General features: G+C 32.1%; 1 protein-coding gene across 3 annotated transcripts in view; it reads left to right on the top strand.

The window, feature by feature from the left end:
* Positions 1-12,980, top strand: part of LOC148239093 (popeye domain-containing protein 1-like) — a 59,503-nt gene that overhangs the window by 43,407 nt on the left and 3,116 nt on the right. For all 3 annotated transcript variants that reach the window (XM_088192128.1, XM_088192134.1, XM_088192121.1), the window contains exons 3-4: positions 12,640-12,797; positions 12,870-12,972. In XM_088192128.1, coding sequence (XP_088048254.1) covers positions 12,640-12,797; positions 12,870-12,972 — 261 coding nt within the window. The remainder of the gene's footprint in view (positions 1-12,639; positions 12,798-12,869; positions 12,973-12,980) is intronic.

Consider the following 12,980-nt stretch of genomic DNA (forward strand, 5'->3'; position numbering starts at 1 on the left):
TTATGATGATGAAATAGAGCAATTGGAATGTGAAAAGGAAATTTGATTATAATAATATACCCTTTAGTGTACATTATAATACACAAACAAACATGGTAATAAATTGACGACATTAAAGTATTGGGTAGCGTCAACACGAATTTGATTGATTGTTGCTATTTTTAAGCGTGCTAAATGTATTATAGTACATGTGTTTAAGAGGGGTTATTTGGCTGCATAGGATGAGAGGGAATTGATAATTTTCCTTATCCACCTACATTTGGTTGAGATGGCAGAAGATCTGATCAGAGAAAAGCGGAGATTGAAGTCTGAGGTTTCAGGAGCACCTCTATATATATGCTATGGTATGTGTATATATATATGTACATATAAGCTTACAGTTTAATCTCAACCGAGATTGAGATTTTCAATATGCGGGTGAACGTGGGCGTTGATACGTCTATATGTGATTTGCTTTTGCATGTTTCCTTTTTACGGAAATCCGTTCTTTGTTAGGTATTGTTTTGTATTCAAAGGTCAACATTTTATTTTCGGGTGTATTTATTCGATTAGTTCTTTGGTTCCGTATTTAATATAATAAGGCAAGTGAGAATAAAAAATACTGAAAAACCTACATTCATATTATTATTGACATTAAAAAATAGGAATAAATTGTATGTAAATCAAATAGAATGAATCAATATTTATCACTTAATGTATTCATTTCTAGAGCACTTTACCATATAATAATATTTAGGATCTATCAGTTGATTTATATTTTCGCTAGTAGAAATATATTTAGACTTTAAATCAGCATATAATTTCACCAGCGCATATCAATTAAATTATATTTTCGCTAGTAGAAATATTCATCTACTAGTGAAAATATAACTTCACTAAAAAATACACATTCACTGTAACATTTATAAATCGCATGTGAATAAATAATGGTAAACGTATGGAAAAGTTGAAATCATATAATTAAGATAAATTATATTTTCACTAGTAAAAATATGTATATCTACCGGTGAAAATGTATTCCGATAATGATTTCATTGAAATGACATATTTTACAAAATATTTTCGGGATTGATTCGAGACTGTTTTTTTAGATTTTTTATTATGGATAGCCCAAGAATTTCTGGTTTAAAATGAGGGTCGTCATTTCAGCTTTTTTTCCAGGGGGGGGGGGCGGTTAATTTAATTTAATAACATGCATTTTCATGCCAAATTCAAGCAGGTGGAGGCAAATGCCTCTCCCTCTCTTCTGCACCAAAAATCTTTTTACTGTACATTTTCACATTATTTTAATGATCTTGATTTTACACAATTCATAGAATCTATTTGTCGATGAACAACATGGTGCATTTGGATTGACTAATTTCAAAAACGAACAAATGATATAATTTTTATGCGATTATTAAAACAAAAATTTGAAATTTAAACTCTAGTTCAATTTTGGATGAATTAAAGTGAAGAGTTATTGGCAGACGTTATCAAGCACAGCTATACAAGTGCCACTGCCATTTGTAACATCATATTTACGTGAAAAGGTATTTTCTGCATTAGCTGCTATTAAATCAAAATATCATTCCTGTTTTGATGTAAAAAAATAACCCCGATTCTTCGATAACACTACAATATGGTTCATCCATCGCATAAACAAATGCATTTTCAAACAAATAAGTAAACATTATTGTTATTATATTAATAAAATATATTTTTACTATTTAAAATAAGCCCGAATTATTTAATCAAATAAGGGGTTGCCAAAATTTTTTTAACATTTTTCGTGCCGCAGTGTTTTTATGGTTAGTGATACATGCCGCATATTTTTCAAGCAAAAAAAAAATAATTCATGCATATAATAATTTTAACTCACATAAGAATCCATTTCAGAATAATAGATGTTGACGATTTTTTTTATTTTACTGATAACTGCCATATGTGAAACATATTCGATCAAATTATATGTTTAATGTGATTTTTAACATTTTTATTAATGCTCAAGAGATGTCTCTATATTTAAAAAAAATTCAAATATATTATTGGTTTGCGACAAAACTAGGAATAGACACCCGCGTCCTAGCGGCATTCATGTCGTTCGTATGCGGACACCGGCGTTAAACGGTTAAATAAGGGGAGTAGTCTCTTAAGTTTGAAAACCACTACCTTCATTATTATTGTTAGTATATGCAGTATTTAAAAATATAAAACAATACTCCAAAAATAGATTTATGACAGGAAGCAAGTTATTACATTTTTAATAAAATACATTTATCAGTTATACCGTATCTTTTAAACTTTTCACCATAAAATATGTTTTTATTGAATTATTTTAATCTATCAGCGCTCTGATTGTGATATTGTGTCAAATGATCACAAGAGAAACATTCATGGCTCAAATTAATTGATGTCACATTGCGTCTGACTTTTGTGACTCATTTATCGCCATGGCTAAGGAACGGCCAATTAAGAAATTAAATTAACAAATGGGTTACTGTAAATAAACACATCGAATCAATGCCTCAATCATATACATATGTATGTGAACTAATTGAGTTCCATTGCACAGTATTAGTGGATTCAAATTCCTGCTGAATAATGGACTACAAACTTTGAGGGTGAGTTTATACTGTCGTAACTAGTCTCCAATTACTCGAACCATCAACTACTCGAGTATCGAATATTAAAATTTTAAAATACTCGAGTACTCGAGTACTTTCGAGTATTTACCAAATGTACCAAAATAGCTATTATTCAAATTCGTGCACATATAAATAAATAAATAAAATACTTAGTATGTTAATTTTTACAATTATTTTAACTTCACGAACATACTTTTTAAAAACAATAATGCAAAAAGTGTCTCGAATTTAATATTACTGCTAACTTTTGGTTTTATTATTCCCGTTATGGAAAAAACCCTTTCCGTTGCTGTTGATGTTGGTCTTATTGTCATTAATGCGTTGGATAAGGCTTCTAATTTATATCTGTTCGCTTTTTATAGATATAAAATTTTTTGAACTCTCTTTTTATGTTCTCTTCTTTCATTCCCTTCTCTGCTTTTCTCTTATTTCCTTCGACTATTGACAAAATAGCATTTTGTAATTCTTCTTGAATAGATTTTTTTTCTTAACAATATACAATATTCTACTCCTTCTGATTAATGCGAAGAATTTAAATCTATATCCTTCGAAGATGTATTTGGGTGAATCCCTTTCACTCTAGAGCTAAACGGTTCGCAAAGAACTGACTTTACTTTAAATGCCTTCAAAACACACAATTGTTTTGATTTATATTTTAAGCTGAGGGATCAGTATAAACAATTTACAACACTTTACGCTACAACTGAATAGTCATAAAACCTAAAAAAAAATTTTGTTGATATTTCATGTTGTTCATTGCCATAAATTAGATAAGTCGGGACTATCGAACAGAAAACACAAAAGAAATTTCTCCGTCGTACCCACAACATAGCCGACGACCGGAACTATGCAACTATGGAACTATGAAAAAATTATACCTGATAGTAACCGCTCTAACTCGGGACTTCGGGCATAAACGCCAAATAAAAGCAAGACGTTAACCTTTACCGGACCGAGTTAAAGTTATTTTTGTTTCTGAAATATTTCAAAATTTTTTAATTTCGAGTATTAATCGAGTAATTTTCAAAATACTCGATTATCAAGTACTTGAAAAATAGACAAAAATACTCGAGTATCAAGTACTCGATTACTCGAATTGGAGACTCTAATCGTAACGTAATCTACTTGCAGTCATGTTATTTTAAAACTCAGCTAAATAACTGACTGAGCTTATCATTTATCCATTATCGAGCAGCAAATGCTAGTTGTAATGTGTCGAAAAAGTGTATTTGGAAAACACGTCAGTGTGTTGTAATTTAAATAATAAAAAACATTTGTATTGAACTAAAAACTTTTAGTAAAACTTTCTGTAAAAAATATATCGCTAAATCGTCTGAAACTGACAAACAAAAAGATAAACTTTGTGAACTATGATATACAATAAATCAAGTTGGAAAGCCGCATTAAGTTAGTCGTAAGCCGTTCAACACAAAATACGTTACATAAGTTGTTCTAAAAAATCATATGGTAATATGGTAAACAAAACATTTTTAAATCCTTACTAGCAATTATTTTGCAAAATGTGATTATACGATTCCCCTTCATGAATATAAACAACAAAATTGTTTCGACTTGAACAGATTACTTCGAATCCGCTGTATATTTGTATCCACTTCGAGAATGATTTACATCAAAATACAATCATTGAATGTTTTTTATGTGCCACCTTTGGCATAATATTCCTCTCAGACGACCATTCGTTCGGTCCGAACCTGATTTACTCACTCATGAATGGACGGCGCGCACACATAAAAACGACGATAACAATCGATGTCATGCATAAAAACCAGTTTTCGTTATTTTTTCCTGTTGCTCGACTCTTCCACTTTCCCCTTTCGAATCGGTTTATTGCCTGAGATGACGCATGGGAGCATGTGGCCGTTTGCATGCGTCGCGCGCTTTATTGCTCCGAGAGTTATTCATGAACTGTTGCAAAAGTGAGTGTGTTTGCCAGTTTTTGCATATTTTTCAATTAAAATACCTCGGCCCCTTGATAATGTCGCCCCGGGCCTTGTACGCCCGTGCGCCTAATTGCGCTAGAGGACGCTTTAATTGCGCCGCGGCGTCTTATTAAGCTCAGTCGGCGGAAAATGGAGGAAAATTTCGGTCTTGAAAGTTTCGACGACGCTCTCGGATAATGTTTGGTATTACTGCGTGTCATAATTTACCCTGTTAATTCGTGCAGGTAGAGTGGCAAGTTCTTAGTTTAACAAAGTATTTGAATATATAACGCTATTGATGAATGTATGAATAACATTCGAGCTACAATAACGAGCGTTACAGTAATGTTGCGATCGCGGTTGATAACTTTGCATACGTTTGTTAACGTCTGGTAATGGAACAAAGTGTAAATCTTATACTCTTGATTGTATCTGGCGAATCAAGGATCAAATGTTGGTTGACCAATTGCATCGCTTGCATATTCGACCAACGAAATATGTTTATGCCTTGAATAACTCAAACTGAAAGATGAACAATTTCAAGGTCATTAATGTAATAGCGGTTTTGGCGTCGGATAGACGCATTGTTGTCATTACGAGCGGTTAATGGCGTGCTATAGTAGGGTATATGTTCAGTTAGGCAATTATGATATTGAGTATTCTCTTACTGTTATTAGTCCTTTTGTCACAACGCGCTGCTATTTCCTTTTCATAAGTTCGAAATTATGACCTTAGCGTTAACTGCGCAGCTGTTTGGACCTCACACAGAGATTTTAATCTTTATCTTTTTCGAAGTATGATAAATGTAAAGTAGCAACTAATGATAACGGCATGATTTTATTTTTTTGACGTGAGCTTATTGTTTATTTTGCTCATTTAGCTGATTGTTTATATCTTAAACAAATTTAAAACTTATATAAATATATATAAAACATAAACAGAATTTTTATTTATAAAATAACCGGCCCCAGCTGCAGTGACATCTATTGATTATAAATTGTATAGCACATATTAATTTATAATTAATAATATAGATGTCACCAATTCCCAGGTATTCATTATGTCTGATTGACTTACTCAGTTGGTACAGATTTGTCAGTTGTAACGTCAGGTTACAACGGAAGATTTAATAAAAATAACTATATCTAATTTGTTAGGTATATATAATATTGTTGCACACTATTTTAAGTAGGGCAATATTATAGAACATATTTCTCATCCTGATAATATACCTATTTTTTTTACTAATTATATATAAAATAGTTGTTCCATAAAACGATTCATTTGTGCATTACTGTTGGACAGATTATTATTAAGCATTGGTCAGAACAGTGAACACCCCATAAATAAATCTTACATAAATGCACAAACAATTCATTTTATGATTTTTTTTATTTAAATATACATATTTCTTAAAATAACTTCCTGTTAAATAGCACCCTTATTATAATCACATATTATATGTTACATATATTTTTTATTTATCAAAATTTCTCAAGAAAATCATGAAGTGAAAATGAGAATTCTCATATTTCAAGAAATGCCTAGTTTTAATCTACCGAAATAATGATTTATGTTATATAAAAAGTAAAAAATGTTACGAGCTGATATTTTGTGAGATATAAAGAGTAAAATATATTATGAGCTTCTGGAATCCATCTACATAATTACAGTTTAACGTTATTGTAAACGATTAACACAGTTAAACACATACCTCAATTAATGCATAGGAAAGGGATTGCCTTTCACTACGACAACGCGCAATCAGATGTAGCAATGTTCTCATTTTATTTCATAATTTTCACGATACATTTTTTTAGATGGATTTTTTAAAATAAAAATATAAATATTTATCGACAAAAAATATGTTCAATATTCAGTCGATCAATAGTTGAAAAACTTGTGTTTTTCAGTGGACAATACATTACTATAGAAAAGGTTCGAAATTAAATATATTGTTTTTTTTTTGCTAAATGCTAAATTTTTAAAAATTAGCGAAATATTGTCGAGAAAACAATGAATTCATTAGGGTATATTATTTAGGGTTGGTAATTTTTTTCCACTTAAAAAATGAAATTGGTGCACTTGAAAACAGTTATAGAGCTTCAAATATAAACTAAACATATTGGAGATTTGTTAAATAAATAACTAATATGTTATCAGTTCACTTTTTTAAACTCAAAGTTCACTAATATATTATCTGATTTTATAAAATAATTGCCTACGGTGTTTTATTTTATATTAACAGTCTGCTTTTTATGTGAAATACAACATTAATTATAATATTAACTTTCTAATAATTTATGTGTTATGATGAGTGTGTATTTTTCAGTGAAAATATATTTTCACTAGTAGAAATATAATTTCGCTAACTAGGCCAGTGAAAATATATCAAACAATTAATTTATAATTTCACTGGTCATCATCATTACACGTGCGTTCGGAAAATGTTGGCATTAAAAAGTGATGTGTAGCACTACTGTCGTTTAAATTAAATTTGACAGTTGCTGTTCAAACCCAAACTTAACTTGATCTAATGGAAGTTCAAAAACTATAGTTAGTGTTAGAACTTTCCATTAGGTTTGGTTAGTTCGTTCAAGTCAGGTATGGCTTTGAACATTTTGACTTTGGCAGATTTTAAAATAATTAACATAAATACGTTTGAAAAGACGGTTTAAACAGCAGCTTTAACTACCATCTATCAGTGAAATATTTTCACCTATTCTGCTATGATTTCACTATAATTCCAGTGAAAATATGTTTTCCCTGGAACACGTTTACTAATACACGATAAGATACGATAGTATAAATATAATATTATAATACAAAATTTTAGATATAAAAATAATACTTTTTGTATAGGTTATCTTGAAATGACATTTAGAAAAATCGTTTAACCTTTACATATTTATACTTATTTGTGCTTATAAAAAAATCCTTTGAAACAGATATGAATGTAATTTAAGACAGATTTGGATATATTCATTGTTTAACCCTTTTCCGTATTACGCGAATGATATTATAGAAAGGCATCGATGCCCTCGGCTCTAAGGCAAACGTATCGATTTGAAACAGCATTGTCCATATTTGGAAGCCGTCCCGTGCGGCTTTGGTACATACATGTATCCAATTCCAATTATAGGCATTGTCCCGAATTGAAATTGCGATTTTATTCACTATATCAAAAACGGAGTTTGCAGTTATCGATCGCTTTTATGCGGCTTTGCGAAACTGCGTCCCACATTCGACTCGCTTGGAGTAGGTCGGTCAACGAACGAAACTTTAACTTGTCCCTTAATAATACAGCACGTACTTCGGGGTGGTTCTCAGTCCTTTACAAATTTGGCAGCAAAGGAGCTAAAAACTCGGAATATCGGTTTATTTAGAAGATGATGAAGACGTACTTGGTCAGGTACGCATTGAGAACTCAATTTACAAAAAAAACTTTAGCTTTGAGCATTATGGCGTCAGACGAAATAAGATTCTCGGTGTCAGAAAACCGAGATGTATTCTCTGGTTTGGTTGTTCGGTTGTTTATCATAATGATGGACGTTCCTCGCTGTCTTGTCGGTTGAGAGAAATGTGTTTTAATAAATAAATTAATTAGCAAAACCTGACAGATATTCTAAAGTGTTAATAACAACACGATTTTGTAATGCTTTGTTGATTTATTACGATATGTAGGTACTAAACCATGATTCTGTGTTGATATAAATTAATTATTCTGAACTTTTCTTTTAAATCATGAACTAAAGGAAATCATTGAATATACTCCCCAATAATTTATTATAATGCTTGTTTTATAAAGTTATAAACATATTTTTTTTAAGTACAGAAAAAATAATTTTAATTATTTGAAGGTGACCTACGTTTCTGCGCAGGCACTCCTCCTGTCTTGAGCGCATATTACTCATTACGCGACGCAGCATTTCCACTTGAATTCTGTGCTTAAGCTCGACAATATTGTGTGAGAGGTCTATGTAGACCTTGCTCTTCAAATATATGTAGATGTCACATCAGTTGATTTTGCTGTCCAAGAAATTTCCCATTTCTAAAGGAGACTTTGTAGTACAATTGTACAGCATTCATCGATATTCCGGCGTTATGAGAAAGCGTCGTAATACTTCTTGCTGAAACTATTTTTCTTCATTAACAATGTAAAACCTGGTTAATTACTGTGCGACACAACACAGGAGAATAATTAATAAATATGCTACAAAGAATGTTTTACTGGCATGAATTTAATTTCACTGACTCAGTCAGTTAAAACGTATCAAACAATCGATTTACAATTCCACTGCTCAGTACTAGTAAAACTGTATTTATTCAGATACAGATGATCAGGGATTCGCATAATTGTGACGTCAATCTAATCTAAACAAATTAACCTAATAAAAATTTAAGTTAGGTTTGATTCGTTTGATTAGTTTATGGTAGGTTTTGGTTTCAACAGCAAATCGAGTTTCAATACATTTTCTCTATTCCACTGAAAGGATTTTTAGTCTAAAGACGAGTGCTTGGCGTAAATATAGATAAAACAGAATTTCGGAATAAATTGTTCAGAAGGCTTAGTAACCCTACATCTGTTGCGGTGCTCGAGTGGTAATGTCCCTCTCAGGATGAGCCTCCATGACTTTCATGATGTGGCCGGCGGGTGGGCATCTGGTGGTCTCTTCGATTGTCTGCCATATGACTGACTGTGACTGCCCTTATATATTCAGGGCTGTAAAGCTCTTCAAAGCTGCAGCGATCATCTAGCCAATCGCTGATCTCGCTTCTTAGAATCGATAAAATAGGTAGAAAGTGATATTTGGTTGATGAATATCTCCGAGGTTTGTGTATGCGTAACGGGAAATATTGTGGCCTTACGGTGCTATATTGTTTCCTGTGATCGTTTCATAACAAATAAATATTCATTCAATGCACCGGGGAATCTTTGCATGTTATTTATGAGGGTACCTTTTAGTTCAAGTCGCAACAAGAGCCTTTGTGTAATCGCACTATTGTTCAATAATCACTTTTTGTCACAGTAATTGCGCAAGTTTCAAGAAAGGTCCTGTGTAGTTCGTCACAAGTTATTCTTAATGAAGTGAAAACAAGTGATAAATATGGAATAATTTTTAGGATAAATAGTATAAATATATTTTTTTTCTTTTTTAGATACATTTTTAAATGGCCAAAATAAGGTTTAGATGTTAAACACGATATGTGAAAATTGTTATTTGTAAAAAAAAATGTGAAAAATCGCCGTAATTTTTTTCATTTTTGTTCTGCGAAACCTAATTTGAAATCTGGTAACCGTGATTACAGGTCGTATCCGTATTTGTATTATAATGTTTCTTTTGCTAGGAGCGTTATGATACAATTCATTGCATTCTCGGCGTAGCGTCTACTCAATTAAGCACTTTTTGAAGCTGCAAAGGGGTGGTGTCGACAATCTGTTAATGCTCGACGACTTTCAGCTACGAGCTTTAGAGTGCCCCAAAGAGTCGCGATTGCGACCCTTATTCTTGCCCATCGTGGCCTCTTGCACGTGCCATCCAGCTTTATAAATACAAAGATGTTTTCAGGGATAGATATGAGGAGCTAAACATTTATGTGAGATGTTTTTTTATTGTTTGTATAATGACCATCGTGACGTTTTGCGGAAACCTTCCAAGTCATGTTAGTCAGATTTGTAAAAAATATATAATAAATAAGTCTTAGACACTTCCTGGCGTTGTTCCTTCATCGATGATCAACCGTCATTTAAAATGTGTCGCGCATTGAGTACTGAAGAAAGTATGTATTTTATTTTTATTGTTACCTTTCAAAGCAAAAACATGCATTGCAATAGAAATACGCATGTACGCTATAAATATCGGTAAAATAATAGTTAAGGTATGACATTGGTCAAAGTTGCTTAACGAAATTACAGCTGTTGCCAGTATATTATGTAATAATGTAATTTCACATTAAAATGTAAATTTACGTAGCATTCAGAAATTGAACCGAGGTTCATGTTAACAAACGAAGAAATTACCTTTCAAAGAGACCTCTTAACTTTTTTTAACAGTTGATTCGTCCGTCGTAATTAATTTGCATAATGCTGTGGCGATACCGTTTCGCCCCAGTTTTCGCAAAGGCTCGTTGAAAACTTACATACGTATGTATGTACTAAGGAGCGGAAAATCGGAAAAGCGGCCGACGGACGGGGAAAATTCGAATAACGACATTCTGCGGAGTCTCTCTCGGCCGTAAATTAAAACGACTACCGAAACGGGTGCCTTTGTGCCGACCGAAGTGCCTATCTGCGACCTAAGACCCAAACCGGAATCTTTCACGACCGACAAAGAGGATCCAGTGAAAAGTTAATGTCGATTTTCTACCGCTTAGGAACGACGAATAATACATACAGATTCGCGATAAAAGTTTTTTTGTAAAATGTATTTCTATTAAGTATATATTAGAGATAAGGAATATTGTGTCCATACAGTGTTGTGAAGTGTATAGAATTGCATCTAAGGAGGGAATTTCAAATACGTATGATTAGAATCACATTATAAAGGATTCAGAAACCACCAGAAAATACTAATAATAACACTAGCCTATTGTGCGGAATTGATGTTTTAGTAAGATATGTCCAAATGAAGTTGGCTACTTAAAGGTTGGCATTGACATGTTATAATATATACGGTAATATAACACTATTCTGACCTTATGATATTTTTATTTTAACCATTTGATATTTATTCTGACCCTGAATAACAAAACTATGACCAAGCTGTTGCAATTCTTGAATTTAAAAATTAATTTTAATTAAAATAGCATTCTATGGCATAACACTAAATATATTTTCATCATATTTTTACAGTAACATGTGATTTAATATAATTAATTCTCAAGAAGAAACTCTACATATAACCCATGCCAAAAATACCAGTAAACATGTTTTTCCCTTGGGGTCTTTACTTATTAACCGTTAGTCCTAGTTTTATGATGCAATAATACTTTTAGTTATATTATAAACTGTTGATTCTACAGAAAATTACTTTCTATCTAATATCTCAAACTAAATGATTGTTCAAGACAAGAATTTCATATCGGGTGTTATAAATCAAAACGCGTTATCTTTCGTCACGCGAGTTCATCGGATCATGAAATTGCTAAAAATGTGGGTCTAATGTCGCTTTCGCGTCAATTTTCACCGATTTTTCATGTGGGACGATTTCACGCGCTCTTCATAAATAATTCACGGCAATTGAAAATGTGAACGAAAATTATAGTCCCATCAATCGCGTGCAATTTACGCGGAATAATTCGTCACACGCAGATAGTAAAAATCATGTGTTGTGAGCAAATATTTGACGAGCGCATTATAATGGGAAAAGTATGAAACGGACGCACGAAAGGCGGCCGAATTCACTGGGCGGAATAATTAGGATTTGTACACAGGGCCGGATTTTCCGTGACGGGTTATTTTGGGTTGAAAACGCGAAAATTAACACGAGACCGCTTTTAATCTTTTACGTCGGTTGGTTCGGCTTACCAAATTTATATTCAAATATTGTTTTAAATATCGTACTTGATAATCATCTACAGTTAAAATGGAGAGCAATTACAAGATCTGAATAGAACTAACCAAACAAGGAAGATTTGAATGGAAAGGAATTAATGGAAAGCAAATTTGCAAACCTATTGTCGAACTCGTTTTCATATCTTACAATGTACATATATTCATAAATATTTATGAAATCTCGATAATATGTAAATATTTTGTCGGTAAAGATCTAATTTCAATGACTATATGTCACTATCTACATTTTTATGTTACATTAACTATCAAAAGTATTAAAAACTAACTATCATCATCTTGACGCGATTTACTATATATAATATAAAATTAGATTACTTTATTATTTTTTCTATGGTATACATATATGTTCATAAAATTACGACTGCTACCACAGAAACATACTCGTTAGTAAAAATAAATAGGTTGTTAGGTTTCTTAGGTAGCTAATATAATATGTACATATGTATGTAATGCTTGTTAAAATATTGTTATTAATATGAAATTTGTATTGTTCTAGGTTTATCAAGCACTGTTCAAGCCTCTGAGGGTTTCTAGACATCAATTCAGAAGAGTTCTATCCTGCATGAGGTCCATCCGTCGACTGAAATGTCAGGAAGTGTACGCAATGGAGAAGGTTACAAAAGTTGATAGTCTATCTTTGGTGCTAAGCGGAAAGTGAGTGCAAAATACTGACAAAACAAACACTATTGTAAACACTCAAATGCAACAATTCTATAATGCTTACAGATTAGTAGTATCACAAAATCAAAGAGCGCTGCATATTGTTTTTCCTCATCACTTTCTCGATTCGCCGGAATGGTTCGGTGTTTCTACTGATGAATATTTTCAAGTATATAT

The sequence above is a fragment of the Plectrocnemia conspersa genome, unplaced genomic scaffold (assembly GCF_051122295.1).
Source record: "Plectrocnemia conspersa isolate PC_06_02 unplaced genomic scaffold, ASM5112229v1 ptg000001l, whole genome shotgun sequence".
Classification (NCBI taxonomy): Eukaryota; Metazoa; Arthropoda; class Insecta; order Trichoptera; family Polycentropodidae; genus Plectrocnemia; species Plectrocnemia conspersa.